The sequence below is a fragment of the Notolepis coatsorum genome, assembly GCF_963971535.1.
Source record: "Notolepis coatsorum genome assembly, chromosome: 2".
In the NCBI taxonomy this organism is placed as follows: Eukaryota; Metazoa; Chordata; class Actinopteri; order Aulopiformes; family Paralepididae; genus Notolepis; species Notolepis coatsorum.
The window spans coordinates 205,302,463-205,321,235 of record NC_140166.1 but is presented as its reverse complement, the minus strand read 5'-3'; the positions used below and the strand labels follow the sequence as shown (position 1 = coordinate 205,321,235).

Genomic DNA, 18,773 nt, shown 5'->3' with positions numbered 1-18,773 from the left:
CTTTTCGCACATGAACTCAATAAAAAGGCAACTCTTGTTGCACTCTTCACCAATGCCTTCGGATTGCGTTGATATCTTATGAGCCAAAAGTCACTGCTCTCGTTCAGACCAAAAGATGTCACTCCTCCGACTAAGAAAGTCATGTCAGCAGGTAGGCTACCCTTTGTTGTAGTTTTATTTTATTATTTTCTAAATGCACCTGACATTTATCTTTTTTTTAAAACCTACAGTTAACTGTACATATCAACATAATGTGGGATGTGTAAACAAGGGTATGCCTAATCACACATGTCCTGGTGATTTAAAACAAACGCATTTGTTATGTTTCTTCAGTGTGCAGTAGGAGGCGTTGTGTTATGCCTGTGTGTGTGTGTAATTGTTTACGGTTATTGCCACTTGTTATGGTGTGCATTGATAGCTCTTTTTTATTCTGTTTCTGCACTTTGATGTGCCTGGATCAGATAGGTGACCAAAAATATTGTTTCATTTAAAAAGTGAAACAATAAACATTGTTATTTTTTACTACATTAATTCACGTTTGTTTAAAATGTGTCATTACCAAAAGCTAAAAAAGGTTTTAAATAGGCTGCTGAAAATGTCTGGCCCATCTACATTTCCTGGTTTTAAAATCTGGCCCAATTGAATTTGTAATTGAATAGCCCTACTCTCTACAGGAAGGGACAAAGCAGGCTGTTCTTCCTGAGGAGACTCAGGTCTTTCAATGTGTGCAATAGATTGCTGCAGTCGTTTTACCAGTCTGTAGTAGCCAGCGTCCTCCATTTTGCTGGGGGTGCTACAGTACATCAACTCAAGGGACACCAACAAACTGAACAAGCTGGTGAGGAAGGCTAGCTCCGTGGTGTAAATCGAGCTGGTCAAACTAGAGGGGGTGGCAGAGACAGTCCCCCGACACTCCAATCGTCTCGGCCAGTCCTTTGTGCCAGCGGTCATCAGGTTCCACAACCGTGGGCATGGACTGCTGCCAGCAGCTGGAGAACTAACGGCTGCAGAACTCGAGAACCATTAGTAATGTGACCACAAAGTGTGTCCGACTTTTGACCACAAAAACCTATATACCTAGGCTAGACTATAACGTATATCATGCCAGTTAGGGTACAGACCCTCACTTGCACCTTGTGTATACGGTTTATATTCAGAGTTAATTATATTGTTTACACAGTTTATCACTCATATTTTTATATTCATATTTTATTGCCTATATATACCCTGCCGATACCTGTACCTCCCCTACCCCATGCTACTATGACGCCAGAATTTCCCCAAGGGGATCAATAAAGGAATATCTTATAAAAGTACTTCTTTCCTTGGACATAGTCTGGATAAGAGTGTCTCTTTCCTTGGACATAGTCTGGATAAGAGTGTCTCTTTCCTTGGATATAGCCTGAATAAGAGTGTCTCTTTCCTTGGATATAGCCTGAATAAGAGTGTCTCTTTCCTTGGATATAGCCTGAATAAGAGTACCTCTTTCCTTGGATATACTGTAGCCTGAATAAGAGTGTCTCTTTCCTTGGATATAGCCTGAATAAGAGTACCTCTTTCCTTGGATATACTGTAGCCTGAATAAGAGTACCTCTTTCCTTGGATATAGCCTGAATAAGAGTACCTCTTTCCTTGGATATACTGTAGCCTGAATAAGAGTACCTCTTTCCTTGGATATAGCCTGAATAAGAGTACCTCTTTCCTTGGATATACTGTAGTCTGAATAAGAGTGTCTCTTTCCTTGGATATAGCCTGAATAAGAGTACCTCTTTCCTTGGATATAGCCTGAATAAGAGTGTCTCTTTCCTTGGATATAGCCTGAATAAGAGTGTCTCTTTCCTTGGATATAGCCTGAATAAGAGTGTCTCTTTCCTTGGATATAGCCTGAATAAGAGTGTCTCACCCTCCTGCTGGGGGTCCACAGTGATGTCCTCCGTCTCCTCCGTGTCATCCCTCATCTCCTCGTCCTCATCTTCCTCGTCTTCCTCGTCGTCCTCCAGCTCACTGGCGATGAGCTGCCGGGCCAGCTTGATGTTCAGGCCCTCGTTGTAGTGCATCTTCCTCAGCATCTGGAACTGCGACTTTTTGGCTGCAGACAGAGACATTTACAAGATGTATGGATGAAGAGAAAGGCACACTGGAGGCAGTGGTGGGTGGGTTGGTTGGTTGGGGGGAGCCACAACTCAAGATGTATGAACAGCATGATTTAAGCTGAGCCTATAAAAGAATAGTAATACATTTATAGTGTCTGGGTGGCTGAGATAAGAGCAATAAATACAGTATATGGAGGTTGGGATGCGGCGGCCATCACACGCCGTAGCAGGGAATCTTGGCAGGTGGGAAGCTTTAACCAACAGTAGATGCCACATAGAAGCGATGTACATCATCTTATTCATTTGAGATGCAGCTCAGCACTCTGTGTTTTTCATTAGGGATGCACCGATCTGACTTTTTCAGTCCCGATACCGATACCTGGCTTTGGGTATCGGCCGATACCGAGCACCGATCCCCATACCATTATCTGAAATTAATTATTATTATTTATATTTATATTTTATTTTTTTTAATCTAACCCTAACTAACCTTACTGTCATGCACTTATCATAATAAACGAACCTACACTGTAGCACTCAACACTTTTATGAACATTGTTACTCAGCTGATAGAGTTGTGCCCTTCCTGATGACTTGTCGTACAGAACTTGTAAGTTGCTTTGGATAAAAGAGTCAGCTAAATGACTAAATGTAAATGTAAATACCTATTGTTCAATTAATAAACTGTATGCCTCACTGTGTGGAAGAGACTGGGATCATTATTTTGTGCAAGGTTAGACTAGAAGTCTTTATTTGACTAGACTAGAAGACTAGACTAGAAGTCTTTATTTGTCATGCAGTTTTAACACACACACACGAGATGGGCGACCCACAGGAACACACACACACATGCACTGAGTCGCAGATGAAATATGTCTCTGCACTTTTCCCATCCCGTTGTCCTTCCCCCCATGGGCAGCCGGGAGCAGATAGGGCGTCAACGTGAGCCGCGCCCCGGGGACCAATCCAAGTGCTCCTGTCCGTCTTCGTCAAGGACGCCACAGCGTTAGCAATCTGTTGTGCATGTTTTTCCATTGGGTTTATCTTATCAGGGGGGGGAAACCCTTGCGAGCACGGGGAGAACATGCAAACTCCACACAGAAAGGCCTGGGAGATACCCCACCTGAGTACCTGGCATCATGGAAACCTGGTCCCCAAGCGGGAATCGAACCCTGGACCTTCTTGCTGTGAGGCGACAGTGTTAACCACTACACCACCGTGCCGCTGGTAAGGTAACATCAGGCTTGACTTAAAACATTACTTTCCTAACTTAGTGAAACTAAATGTAACAAATTAACAGATATAAATGTACTGAATTGTTATTTATTTTATTTCTTATATATATAAAAATTTAAATAATAATAATTCGATATATATATATATTTTACCGATACCCGATCCAGCTATTTTAGTGATATCGGGGCCGATATCCGATATCAATATCGGAGCATCCCTATTTTTCATAAATCTGTAATAAACAGTGTTTTCGTTAGTCGCCTTGTTACACTTCGATGCTTAGAGTATATAAGAGCTCAGGACATTATGATCAAAGCATATGATGCTCAATTATGTCTCATAGGTCGTTGTCAGAGGTGGAAGTAAGGGCCAATCCCAATTCCCTTCCCCCTACCCCTAGTTTTCGGAGTGCCCTGGACTGGGTAGTGGCCCTTAGGGGCTGGTTACACCATTGAATACAGGAACGTTTTTGTTGCTGAATGATTACGTTTGCTGTCCTAGTGAAATAGAAATGCCGCTTTGGCAGGATAATGCGTTGCCCTACTGACAACGCTGAAATTGTGTTTCCGTTTTGGATACTCGCCAAAACGCGCCGACAACGTGTCATGTAATCTGCGTGGAGCCGTTGTTGCTCAACGCCCATGCGCAGTAGATACCGACATCTGCGTGCCCTCACCAACGTCCGGTGACGACAGAGGCACCAAATAGCTGCAGCTACCATGTGTTGTCAAGTTATTGTTATAAGGAGCCCAGTCCAAGCTACAACAGTCTGCATTCCCTTAACAATTGTTTGTATTGAGCCGTATTGTACCCATTCTGCAATCTGTTAAATAAAGTTTACATCCATTCATTCTGCTAGCATTAACGATTGCATGAGAAGCTGGCTAACGTGAGCTAACGTTAGCTACCTGCCGTAGCTACCTAGCTACCAGACCCTGTTAGCTCAGAGCTCCTCTTTCAATCTTAACAAGCATTAAACAAAATGGCCCAGACACTGTTACCGTGACTGTCCTATATGTATTTATGTATATATGTATTTATTGTGGGATTGGGAGGTGGGAGGGGGGCGTTTTTGATGTTTGATGTCTGTTTCATGTTTGATGTAACCAGTGCTTAACAATCTGTACCGAAAACAATTACCACCAACCATTGTTGTGTGGCATTAAAGTATCTTGTATCTTGTATATATTCACCTTTGTTTAATACATGAGGTGTTGTCTAATGTTATCTAGCTACTGATAGCTCCTAATATCATCAGTTTGGTGCTGGCTGGCTAACGTGAGCTAACGTTAGCTGCTAGCCACAATGCTATACTGTTATAATGGCATATCCCTATCACGTTAGCACGTAAGCTAACAAAATCGGCGACGATGAGACTAAACTCCGCTCTTGGTGGTCAATTGTGTTGATGTTAGTTTCGTTTCATCAACAAATGAGAGGCAGAACACACAGTGAATGTATCCGTTTAGTTTATTGCACTTTTATTGCACTTTCTTTGCTGAAAAATAAATGCTGTTGGCTAAATGGCTCACGCGAGCCATTTAAAGATGGTGGTTTGTTGTTTTTTTGCAGGAAGTGTATTGGCACATTCAAGTTGTCTGATTGGTTGAAAATTGCCTTCATGTTGGCCACCTACTGCCACCTACTGCTTTGGCATTGTACTACATCACTGTGCTCAGGAGGCAAAACAAATGTCTAACTCGCCTGCCATTACGTTGCGTTCTGGAAAGCGAAACTGACCTTGAAAACAAAACGAAAATACCCCTGTGTCTAACCGCAGCCTTACCCATCTTTACCCAGGAAATGGGACACCCCTCGTTACGTCATCAGTCGTAAAATAATGTAAAGGACTTACATATTTCTGTAGCAATACGTATATTTTGTATGCATCAGCTTATTTGGGTTTGCAGGGCCTAGAAAGTAAGTAACCTACAGTGTAGTGTAGTGTAGTGTAGAAAGAAAGAAGCTGTGGTTGAGTTACAGCGACTTTGAACTAGTGAGGGATCACGGACAGCATGATGAAGCTCCGTCTTGAAAAGCTGTCAATTCATAAGCACACTCCTACGCAGAGCTGTCTCTACACCTGTACATCACAGCCTGCAAAACAGTTTGTTTGACGTCATCCAAATTTCTGTGTTAACTCATTCAGCGCCGCAGGCCTAGAGCATCTTTGTTCCTACTGCGCCACCGCTCTAAGAGATAGGAATGCGTGGCGGTGTTTGCAGGGCTATATCTATATTCTATATTATAGCTATGGATACAATACTATGGCTTGTTCAATATGTGAAAAGAATTAAAAAAAAATCTAGCGATCTCAGAGTGGTTCCCTATGGTAACCCCGAGGTCCGTGTGAGAGAAATGAATAAAAATATTGAATAAAAGAAATAACGATGAAAACCAGACTATACTCGGGTCTGGCGCTGAACGATTGGCGAGTTAACCCGACTTTCCTCGGGTCTGGCGCTGATTGAGTTAAGGGGGGACAGCACCCCCTAATAGGGGAAAAAAATACTTGAATAGATATCACTATGAAACTTTCCCAGTTTGTTATGTACATATAAACTAAGAAAAAATATATTGAAAGTTTCCTGAATTTTATGTTTATATATGCAAATGAGGCACTTCACCATTAAATATGTGCACAATTATGGATGCAATCAGGCAAAATGAAGTCAAATAAACAACTAAATGTGTGTGACATTTTATTGTCACTAGTTTCATAGAAGACATGTTTAGGAAGCAAAATATAACTAAATCTCAATATCGTCAAAAAAAAGGAAGAAGGCAATTTTGGGGGTGCTGTCTCGCCTTAAGAGTGTGATTCATAGCCCAGTGGGGTCTTGTGTGTTGCGGGGTCGATGTGCGTGGGGTGGGGCTCTCGGTGACATGGGAGGTAACGGGCTTGGCTTGGGGGGGGGGGGGGGGGGGGTGTCCCCTCTACTGGGCCTGGCCCAATTAATTCAAGGGACCCGTGTCGCTGGGGGCCCGGCTCCGCGCGTATCGGCCTGGAATATGGATATGGGGGAGCTCTATGGGCTTAACTCGGGGGTCATTGTCTGTAAATGTTAACATTTTAAGTTTAAAAGAAAAAAAGTGTGATTCATAAGCTGCCATGTCCGAATCAGAAACAGTCTGGTAATATAAGGCTCGAACAAAACGTTAACTTTACATACTCAATATCTAGAAAAATACAAATGGGCTATTTAGCTTCATAAAAACTGTTTAAAAGTTTTGAGTAATTTGCCTCAAGTCAAAGCAAATCTTGATTCATGAATAGTTGAATACCCAGTCAAAGTTGAGTTGAGTCAAGCAAGTCCAAGACTGTTTAGGGACCCCAGTATGCAGAAATGGTACAATACACCATATTTGGAAAAAACATAACACATTTCCACTAACACTGCCTGTTCTTGCCCCAAACTGCATGGGATTAGCATAAAGTGGGTGTGTCTGTAACTCCTGGCTACACATAGATCCATTTTAATAATGGTGATAATGACAGAAATGTCATGTTGTTTTCTCAATAAATGCACAATTGTTAACATAGTTAGTGCATACCATAATGTTTATTTTCAGATGTGGAGGGAAGTCAATGAACAGCGCATCAATTCATGACAGGATGTTGATGCTTCACGGAGAGTTGGTCCAAAGCAGCTGCCACCCAGTTGTTTCCTCTGTCCAGCCCCAGTCAGATGGCTTTGGCATCTCTGGATCCAGAACCAATGTCTGGTTCCACCAGTTGGCCTGGTAGCAAGTGCGTTGGATGTGCTGCTTGAGTGCTGCCCGTGTTGGAGTAATGTTCTCTAGAGTTCTAGACCTCCGTGTGAAGAGCCGTTTCCTGGCGTCGTTCACTGCCATCCTCTCACCGGTTTGGTCATACATCAGCACCGCAAATCGCTCTTGCATTAACACTGATCCTTCGCTGACCTCATGCATAGGAGTTCACTGAAAGCATCATTCACCTCTGGGAAAGACTTCAACGTTTCCCAGCGAATGCAGATGCAGTGTCACACCCGGTGAAATCGTGAAGGACTGGGAGAGTTAGACACTTTGTTGAATTCATTGTGGCAACCGCTTAGTGAATAGCTATGTACCGAAATTCCATCTTGCTGAACGAGTGTTGGCCTCCTCTTGCGTACACAGGTTGAGGCAGGCCAAGTATCACTGGGCAGGAAAGCAGAGGACTTCCATCTGTTGCATTAAGTTCCTTGCCCTCTGTGAGAGGAAGATGAACAGCTTTGTGTGATGGGAAAGCAAACTATTTGGTTTTGTTCTTATTGCAATGAAGGAAGTCCTTCCAGTTCTTTGGCATCACTTTCCCCTCTTCTGTCTGGCTGAAGCCTTCAGGCTGGTACTGTAGGTAGGTAGGTAGGTACAGTAGGTATACATCCCAGGTATATACATCCCAGGTTGATGCTGCTTTTCACAAGTCGAGACTTATGGTGCAAACACTCTCTCCATACTGAAATGTTCTTGATGTTCCAGGATTGTGCAATTGAACTAGGGATGCACCGATCCGATATTGGTATCGGCCGCCGATATCACAAAAATAGCTGGATCGGGTATTGGTAGAAAAAAAAATATATATATATATATCGGATTAAAAAAATTATAATAATTCAATTATAATAAGAAATAACAATTCAGTACATTTATATCCGTGTTAATTTGTTACATTTAGTTTCACTAAGTTAGGAAAGTAATGTTTTAAGTCAAGTCTGATGTTGCCTTGCACAAAAGAATGATCCCAGTATCTTCCAGTGACAGTGAGGCATACAGTTTATTAATTGAATGAAGTTTATTTTCTGTCTTTGTTTACAACTAATCAAAAACACACTTGCGATCCTTTACAATTCTTAAAAACTAAATATATTTAATAATATTTTTTTTTAAACTTAGATTTTTTATTTATTTTTTACTTTTTTTTACTTTTTTCAATACTGATACCAATCGGTATCAGTATTGGGACTGAAACAGTTGGATCTGTGCATCCCTAATTTGAACCACAGCTGCACCATAGAGAATTGTTGCATCAGCCATAGGCACACTATTATTTTTTAGAGCAGATCAGATTCCAAGCAGCAAAAAAATTTAAATTAAAATCCTACTTTTTAAATGTAATTTAATTTAAATTTAATTTGGTGGGACTGCCTGGTATTCATGGGAGAAGAAATGGTCAATGTTTCCATCTCGTCTTTGACAGGCGATTACAGCCTCGAAAAGAGACGGGTGGCCTACTGAACAGTAGCAACTTGTTGTTTGGAAGTGACAGGTGTTGTACACCGTTCTAGCCTGTCTGTCATACACTGGGTCTACTGCTCATCACCAAGGGTCTCTATCCTTCACAGTTTCAGCCACTTGGGTGCCCTTTCAGTCAATGACTAGTAGGTCTTGGCTCGCTCTAGAAATGGATTCCCCATCTCTTCCAGCACAGTCACCAGTACCTTAACCCTTTCACTGCCACACTACAGAAGGTTAACCCTTTACTATCACACTACAGACGGTTAAGGGTTAACCTTCCGTATTGTCGCAGTGAAAGGGTTAAACCATTTGGTAGTGCGGCAGTGAAAGGGTTAACCTCCTTCAGGAATGCTGCTTGCACTGGTTTCTGGTCATGGTGATGGCACCCAGTGTCGCTACTGTAGTTCCATGCTGTAGCTTTATGGCCTGTCACTCAAACTACTGTAGCACCATGCTGTCGCTTTACAGCCTGTCACTCAAACTACTGTAGCACCATGCTGTCGCTTTACAGCCCGTCACTCAAACTACTGTAGCACCATGCTGTCGCTTTACAGCCTGTCACTCAAACTACTGTAGCACCATGCTGTCGCTTTACAGCCTGTCACTCAAACTACTGTAGCGCCATGCTGTCCCTTTACGGCCTGTCACTCAAACTACTGTAGCGCCATGCTGTCGCTTTACGGCCTGTCACTCAAACTACTGTAGCACCATGCTGTCGCTTTACAGCCTGTCACTCAAACTACTGTAGCGCCATGCTGTCCCTTTACGGCCCGTCACTCAAACTACTGTAGCACCATGCTGTCCCTTTACGGCCTGTCACTCAAACTACTGTAGCGCCATGCTGTCGCTTTACGGCCTGTCACTCAAACTACTGTAGCTCCATGCTGTAGCTTTATGGCCTGTCACTCAAACTACTGTAGCGCCATGCTGTCGCTTTACGGCCTGTCACTCAAACTACTGTAGCGCCATGCTGTCGCTTTACAGCCTGTCACTCAAACTACTGTAGCACCATGCTGTCGCTTTACGGCCTGTCACTCAAACTATTGTAGCACCATGATTTACGGCCCGTCACAAACATTTCTGGCCCTTATCCAGTGTCCGAGTGCTCCAGGATTGCCAGTCAGTCCAATAGAACCAGAACCTTTCACCATTGCATTGTTCTGCTCATGGCACTGGCTGACTGCCATGGAAAATAAGTAGTTCCAGACTTGAACTCTGCTAGGACATCTGGGTGTTTTTCATCATGACACATGTGTAGGGGAAGCCATCTTGAGTAGTGCATGTGATCAAGGGTGAACATCCAGGGCATGATCTACATCAGGGACTCCATGTACAGCTGGAAGTTACATTCAAAGTTAACTGATGTATTGCAGCAGGAGAAGCTCCAATGACAGGGTCTTAAGCCAGTAGTCAATTATCTTTGAATACATTTTACCTAGACCTAAATGCATTTCCTTGAATTCTAGCAATCTCAAAAGTATCACCAAATTAATTGGCCTCCGCAAATTTTGTTGGACATGACAGGATTCGGCTGTCCTAACTGTGGTGGGAAGTTCATTCCACCATTGTGCTCGGATAGGAGTGGGTCTGAGGCAGCCAGAGGATGTAGAGCGGAGGGGTCTTGAGGGTGTGTAGTTAGAGACCATTGACCGGATGTAGGCGGGAGCCGTTCCCTTCGCGTCTATATTAATCCCAGCCGAAGAGTGCAAGAGCGCTTCCGCATTCTTCGCCGCGCATGCGCATGAGGTCCTCGCTTAGTTCAGACGCCCCATTCAACACGGTTAATCACAAACTCGAAACTCCGCTAAGCTCCAGAGAGAGAGGCTGAAAACCCACAGTTCTTGCCCGACGGATGGGAGCCGAATCGCGGATCCGAGTTTTCGGATGAATAGCCCCAAAACATGGAGGTCGCGAACGGCGCCGGCTTCGCTGACCAGAGCTCTCTCAGATTCAAAGTGTACAGTGTAAACAATATAATTAACTCTGAATATAATAATGACGAAAAATAAACAGGATACACAACAAGGTGCACTACATATAACCTCATCGCATGCACCTTGTTGTGTATCCTGTTTATTTTTCGTCATTAGTATATTCAGAGTTAATTATATTGTTTACACTGTCTTTCTTCTATTATAACCCTGCCCATTCCCAAATCATATTCAGAAAGTATCACAGAGACTTCTATTGACCAAGGAATTAGTTATTAGTAAGACACAACATTTCCGTAGTAATTGACCACCAGACTCTCTCTTAAGGCATTAACTGGGTTAATTAATATAAATGTTATATTGTAACTGTCTAGTTACACATTGGTTCCGAAACATGTATGTTCCAGGCTTCAATTAAAACTTTGAATCTGAGAGAGCTCTGGTCAGCGAAGCCGGCGCCGTTCGCGACCTCCATGTTTTGGGGCTATTCATCAGAAAACTCGGATCCGCGATTCGGCTCCCATCAGTCGGGCAAGAACTGTGGGTTTTCACCCTCTCTCTCTGGAGCTTAACGGAGTTTCGAGTTTGTGATTAACCGTGTTGAATGGGGCGTCTGAACTAAGCGAGGACCTCATGCGCATGCACAGCGAAGAATGCGGAAGCGCTCTTGCACTATTCGGCTGGGATTAATATAGACGCGTTCCCTTCGCCGCGCAATATGCCAGGTCGAGGACATTGAAGCGGATTCGTGCAGCGATGGGGAGCCAGTGCAGGTCCCTGAGAAGTGGGGTAACATGGGTTGATTTTGGTAGGTTGGAGATCAAACGGGCGGCTGCGTTCTGGATGAGTTGAAGAGGCTTGGTGGCGGTGGTCGGTAGACCAGCAAGCACTGCATTGCAGTAGTCGAGGCGAGACATGACAGTTGATTGGACGAGGAGTTGAGTGGCTTCTTTAGTCAGGAAGGGGCAGATCCTTCTGACATTGCTCAGGAGGAATCTACAGGTCTTGGTTGTTGCGGTCGTTCTACTAGTTAAAATGTAACCATTATGTTCACATGTAAAATGCACTGTAAATACACACATAGTATAGGCTATAAATGGGGTGTAATGGGGATTTAACCTGCAGCGCCACATGTGGCTTCAAAGGCAAAAAAACTTTAAAAACACAAACATACAGCTATTTTTTTTTTTTTTTTTTTTATCTTTCTTCCCCTCCTTTTTCCCGATTTTTTCTCCCATCCCACCCTTCCTGGTTGTTGCGTACTTTCCCCTACTGTTGGTCCGGGAGACCGGAGACTGTCACATGCTTTCCTCCGACGCATTTGCAGCCTGGGGCAGGCCAACCTGGCCGCGCAGGTTCTCACCGGGGAGAGCGTAGCGTGTGGGAGGCCACACTATCTCTCCTCAGTTCCAACCCTCGCTGAGCAGGCGCCCCGACCGAACTGTAGGGGTCGCTGTCCACAACGCCCAGGACCCACCCTTCAGCTTTCCCACCCCCTGATACAGCCAATTGTATCAGTGTGAGAGGCCAGCCAAGCTGATAGCAACGCCGGGAGCTGGATTCGAACAGGCGAATCCTAGTGTCTCCCGGTGTTGGTGACGAACGTAATCTCCGTGCGCCACCTGCCCCCCCCCCCATACAGCTCTTCTTTAAATCAACAACGCGAGCCAAAGTATGAATGAATCATCAGGCTCCATTTGTAAACCATCTGGTGGTGCATTAAAATAACATAAACCATGTTGTACACCGGTCTGTTTCTGGTGATTTGGTGAGCGGAGAGAAGAATTAGAGCAAGCAGCTGCTGGAAAGCTTTTTTCAGATCAAGGTCGTTCAAGTGGGTAATCTGATAAACTGCTTTATTTCTGAATGTACAGTAAAGCAAGGAGCCCTTTCAACGATCACAAATCTATATTAACGGATTGTCCCGCTTCGAATGCAACGCGTGGCTCAGCCCGTGTCCTCGCTAGGTCAGTTAAGAAGACTAAAGGTCTAAACAAAAGGTCACTTCACAGCAAGGGGGAGTGAAATATTGAGCTCTCGAGCGTTTCCTTGCACGGTATGGTTATTAATACAGGACAACTTGGGAGGGTTCGGAGCCAAAATGGAAGCGGTTCAATTGGAACGGTCCCCTGTGTGCTCTGCAGTGCCTTCTGCAGCTGTGTGTGTATCGTGGAGAGTAGCGTCAGGGAAATGTTAGTAGCGCACCGTGTGTAGAGTAAGAACTTCACTTTGTTGGTATTCAAGGGCCTTTTTTTGCCCTGGTTACTGATGTTGGTGTTTTGTATGCATTTTGAGTTCATTAAAACCAGTGATTGGTAAAATGGTAAATGGACTGCCTTTATATCGCAATGTTCTGGGTCTGCCGACTACTCTAAGCCCTTTACAATTTGTGCCTCTCATTCACCCATTCACGGACGGCAAAGGCTGCCGAGCTCATCAGCACAACCCTAATAGACAACGCTACACAATATGCTACGCTTCCACTTTTAATTATTCTACCAGAGGAACTTTAATTTAATTAAATTAAAAAGCATTTCACAACCTTTCAGGGGCATTTTGGTCCCAAGCCCCCGTTGATCGCCAACCCTGGTGTGTATGTGTCGTATGTATCTATACCTTGTTCTTCAGGGCTCATCTCATCTTCCTCCTCCTCACTGCTATCCTCCTCTTCCTCCTCCCTCATGAAGCGTGGGTCTGTGCCCTCGGCCGCTGCCAGCCTAGGAGATGGGAAGAGAGGAGAGAGAGAGAGAACCACGATGGTGAGAGCAGATGGGGTGAGAGAAGAACAAGGATGGAGAAGTGTTGAACAGAGATGTGAGACAGGGGGCGTGCGTGTTTGAGTGAGCAAAACAAGAGGTACACAGAGCAGAATGACAGAGCGATACAGTATCTCTAGCTCACTAAGAGATATAGGCCAGTAAGGGAATCTGGTGAAAACACAAAGCATCCTGCAGTACGGAGGCTCAATCTGGTTCAGTGGCCTCTCAGTATGGAGGCTCAGTCTGGTTCAGTGGCCTCTCAGTACGGAGGCTCAGTCTGGTTCAGTGGCCTCTCAGTACGGAGGCTCAGTCTGGTTCAGTGGCCTCTCAGTACGGAGGCTCAGTCTGGTTCAGTGGCCTCTCAGTACGGAGGCTCAGTCTGGTACAGTGGCCTCTCAGTACGGAGGCTCAGTCTGGTACAGTGGCCTCTCAGTACGGAGGCTCAGTCTGGTTCAGTGGCCTCTCAGTACGGAGGCTCAGTCTGGTACAGTGGCCTCTCAGTACGGAGGCTCAGTCTGGTTCAGTGGCCTCTCAGTACGGAGGCTCAGTCTGGTTCAGTGGCCTCTCAGTACGGAGGCTCAGTCTGGTACAGTGGCCTCTCAGTACGGAGGCTCAGTCTGGTTCAGTGGCCTCTCAGTACGGAGGCTCAGTCTGGTACAGTGGCCTCTCAGCAGGCCACGTGAGCGGATCGGCGCGGGCGTCAAATCCGCTCTTCGCTCTAGACTGCTTGTTCCGCTCCGCTAATCGCTCATGTTGACCCCGCCCCCAAGTCGCTCTCCGCTCGCTCACCTTGAATCGAGCGCTCCCCGCTCCACATCGCTCGGCAGATTTTTTTTGTTTTTTTTGGAGCATGGTGTAAATTAGCTCAAACTACAACAGTCTACACCCCCTGGGCCCCTTAACAATTGTTTGTATTGAGCCGCATTGTAATTGTACCCATTCTGCAATGTTAAATAACGTTGTTTATCCATTCACTAGCTCTATTAAGCGATGATAGCTAGCCTAGCCACAATGCTATGGTCGCTGCCATTAACGTTAGCATGTAAGCTAACGACAACAACAATGGCGTCATATACTTTTTCTAACAGGATGTGAGTGACAAAGCCTGAACAGGATATCACAGGTTCACCCTTCTCATTGGTTGAAAATGGCCTTCATGTTTGTACATCGCCATCTGTTGCTTTGGCATTGTACTACATGTATATTACATCAGTGTTAAACCACTGTGAGCGGCCTGGAGTGGATTGGAGCGGAGAACTCTCGCTCCGGACGTCGCGCCGACCCATTTTAAAACCCACTCCTCGCTCACGTCAAAACAGCCCGCTCCGCTCCCCGCGCCGCTCACGTGCACTGCCTCTCAGTACAGAGGCTCAGTGGCCTCTCCGTACGGAGGCTCAGTCTGGTTCAGTGGCCTCTCAGTACGGAGGCTCAGTCTGGTACAGTGGCCTCTCAATCTGGTTCAGTGGCCTCTCAGTACGGAGGCTCAGTCTGGTTCAGTGGCCTCTCAGTACGGAGGCTCAGTCTGGTTCAGTGGCCTCTCAGTACGGATGCTCAGTCTGGTTCAGTGGCCTCTCAGTACGGAGGCTCAGTCTGGTACAGTGGCCTCTCACAGTCCAACTGAAAGCAGATATTCTACAGCACATGGGGATCAGTCTGTGGAAAACTCCTTCCTAAACAGCTGCACTAAGCAGACAAATTCACCCTGGACTAGCGGTCGATACATATGGTCTGCATTTGGACTGCATTTTTATATTTGGGTGAATGCCTCAAATTCATCCATTCACTTAAGACATTCACACACCGACGGCAGAGGCAACCATGCAAGGTGCACACCTGCTCATCATCAGGAGCAGTTAGTTAGGGGTTAAGTGTCTTGCTCAAGGACACTTTGACGCGCTGCCGGGAGTTTTAAAAACTAATGTTATTGACTGTCTGAATTGTCTCTGTTTGCTTAAGTAGATCTGCACTCAGTCTCTGCAGTGCACTTATTTTAACTACATTATTTGACGACAATGTGAGCAGAGATTGTGTCCCACGAATCCACTACTATCTCTCATTAAACACTGTGCCAAGTTAGCTTGGTCTATTGATGCACACACACACACACACACACACACACACACACAGGGAGAGAGAAGTACAAGTGTGATCACTAAGCATGTCTGACTCTTAACACTTTGAGTGCCAGCAGGGGGCGCCAGAAATAGCGCTTGAGTGCCAGCTCAATTCCTTACCTCAGATCAGATGTTCTCCAAAAAGATTATTCCAATTCCTGATCGCCATTCCAAATATCGATCGCGTTTATTGATCCAACACTGGTTACTGGTAACACATATTCCACGCTGTTCTGAGGGTCGGCGAAGACTACAATCGGCTCGGATTACATGCCCGACAAGTAAAATGTGGATTCCGGACTTTCTTTTCCCCATGCGTTTTCATTCAATCCAATCCAAAGGGTGCATTACCATCCGGCAGACGATAGGGGGCGGTATTTTCCCTGTTCAAACTCAGACAGAGTCCCAGTGGTAACGTGAGGCTAGATTGATGAAAAATTCATGGAAATCGATAATAAAAAAAAAAACGATTAAATAACAAGATTTCTCGTTCCTGGCACTCAACGCATGGCATGAACTAACGAGATTTCTCATGGCTGGCACTCAAAGTGTTAACCACCTAAACTGCACGGACTACAACGCATAATGTACATCATGCCAGTTAGGGTACCTTGTGTATACGGCACCCTGTGTATACTGTATACTTTACTTACTCATATTCTATATTCAGATTCTAAGTGTTATTGACCATATTTATTGTAACATAATATAACTGATCATACAGACCCTCATCTGCACCTTTGATTACATTTGTTTACTTGCTCATATTCTATATTCAGAGTTAATTATATTGTTTACACTGCTTATTTTTATCTGTACTATAGTTGTATTGCCTATATTTATGTCTTCTACTATTACCCTGCACATACCTGTACCTCCGTGTCCCCCTCCCCCATGCTGCTATGATGCCTGAATTTCCCCAAGGGGATGAATAAAGGAATATCTTAACTTTTTTTAATTTAATTTAATTTAATTTTTTGCAGAATTTATTTTTGTTTATCAGTCTCTTAAGTTCAGGAACCGGCCGATGCCAATTACCTCAAAATGTCAAACACGGGCCTCATTAATGGGTCGACCGCTACCCTGGACCTTCTTATGTCCTACACAGTAACAGCTACTGCCCTCTGGGAAGAGGTTCAGGATGCCAAGCTGCAGGAAGAATAAGCACAAGCACTCTTTTGCTCCTTGTTCCATAACACTGCTCAACCAACAGAGGAGCACAAGGCGGTGCTCGCTCGCACGCACACACACACACACAAACACACTGTGCAGCCCCCATACACACGGACTGTGATCATACAAGCACACACACACTGTGCAGCCCCCATACACACGGACTGTGATCATACAAGCACATACACATGACTTTGAACATGGTCCTTGCAGTTATTTCTTTTAGAGTAGGGCAATGATATTACATTTTGGATGGAGAATGAGTATGTGCGTGTATGACTACGGCAGGGCACGCCGACTGATGGGGGACAGGTGAAGGACTCAAGATTTAGCTTTTATGTTGCGTCATGTTATTTTGATGATTGCTGGAGTATGTGTTAACCCCTTAAGCCCGATTAGCCGAGATCGGTAACGGGCCGAGATTTATTTCACCTCATAAATAGATCAATACAGTCCGTATTAATTAATGTTACGTTTTTATTATACAAAAGTAACTGTACTTAACACTTTCAGCTCCAGCCGTTTTATCCATCCTTGTAGTCAATGGGCCACGCTTTAAAAGATTGTGGTGCGTCACAATGTTTGCAGGGCTATATCTATATTCTATATTATAGCTATGGAGACAATACTATGGCTCATTTGACAGTCACCATCTATCGTCCAACATGTAAAAACAAGTACATTTTCTTCATGTATACGTTCACGTGTTATCCCGTGGTGAATATTGTATAGTTTCAGAGTGATCCGGGTTAATTCCTGGAAGCTGCGTTATGGAGCGCTATGTGAATTTAGCTAAAGGCGTTCGTGTTGCTCGCCTGGACACATTACTATTTCCAAATCAAAGGTATATAATAGGTATTGTTTCATCATGAATGCATCAAAGGGGGGGGGGTCGTTTTTTGATGCTCTGATCGTCAGCAACGGCATTTTTTTAATACTACATACGTTGATCGTTGCGATCGATGTGAAATCATTGTTGGATCAAAGTAGGATTTATGTCATATAGTCCTTACCTTTACTAGGAGGTATCCCAAAAAGAATATTCCAATTGTCTGATCGCGATTTCCAGTATTGATGTCCATCGGGTCCCCGACATGAACTGGCACAAAATATGCATGCAGTGTGCTGAACACGTTTCAAAGTGCTCGGATGAAGCGATTCACTTGGCTTGGTCTAAATTCTCCGCCCGGACCATATATAATGTAACATACAGTGTGAAATAAGGTTTCAAAGGGTGGGCGTCTCTGACCCTCTCTGCGCCGCCCCTGTGCCTCAAATAGATCCGCTATCAACTCTATCTTTAATCTTTCAAAATGTTCAGTTGCTATCGCTATTAGCTCTATCTTTAATTTTTCAAAATGTACAGTTGCTATTGCATGCACTCATCTGTGTTTCACCACACACATGAGTGCATGCTTACCAACTGTCCGTCTGCAACACTACTATCACCAACATCTAAGAAGGGAGATCCCCCCTTGAACGGCCCTTCTAAGGTTTCTCTCCTCCACACTGCCTGTGGAGCTTTTTTCCCTATTGTTAGGTTTTAGTGAGTTTTTCCTTACCTTCGCGTGGGGTATGTCTGGGAGTGCTTGCATTCTTTCATTTATTTGCATTCATCTAAAAAATGTTTGGACCCTATGGTGTTCTTGTTCTGTTCTTGACTTATTGTTATGTTGTCTTCTTGACCTGTTTAAAGAAGACCTGTACGGCCCATGGGGACATTAACGTGTGTTGTCGGGCCCTATAAATAAATTTGATTTGATTTGATTTGATTTGGGCGATACTGCCACCTAGCAGGATTCGGCCGGCATTGCACTCTCGGCGTCTCAGAATGAGTTCCAATGATACACGAGGTCCGTGAGACTGTAATGAATATACTCAGGTTTTGGCGCTCAACGCATGGCGAGATAACCAGACTATAGTCGTGGTTGGCCGTGAAGAGTAGTTTTCATTCACGGTCTTTGCTGCCCTGTAACGGACGCCTGGTGGTAGTAGATTTGGCACGATCCATAGATTTATGACTTGGCCCTAATAAGATACATTTATAGGTCTGATATTTTATATTCAATATTCATATTTCAAATTGCATGTGTCCGGATGGCAAAATTCTGTACTTTATCTACAAAACCCCCTGTAAATCATCTGACCTTTATTAAATTGCTTAGATTTTATCTACATTTGATCTCAAGAAGATGCTGAATGGGCACCCCAGTGGCGAACCACATAATA

At 44.5% G+C, this 18,773-nt stretch overlaps 1 protein-coding gene across 1 annotated transcript in view; it reads right to left on the bottom strand.

The window, feature by feature from the left end:
* ppp1r2 (protein phosphatase 1, regulatory (inhibitor) subunit 2) overlaps positions 1-18,773 on the bottom strand; it is a 55,948-nt gene that overhangs the window by 6,517 nt on the left and 30,658 nt on the right. Inside the window, exons 4-5 of the mRNA XM_084309114.1 lie at positions 13,115-13,215; positions 1,904-2,089 (exon numbers count right to left, since the gene is read on the bottom strand). Coding sequence (XP_084165240.1) covers positions 1,904-2,089; positions 13,115-13,215 — 287 coding nt within the window. The remainder of the gene's footprint in view (positions 1-1,903; positions 2,090-13,114; positions 13,216-18,773) is intronic.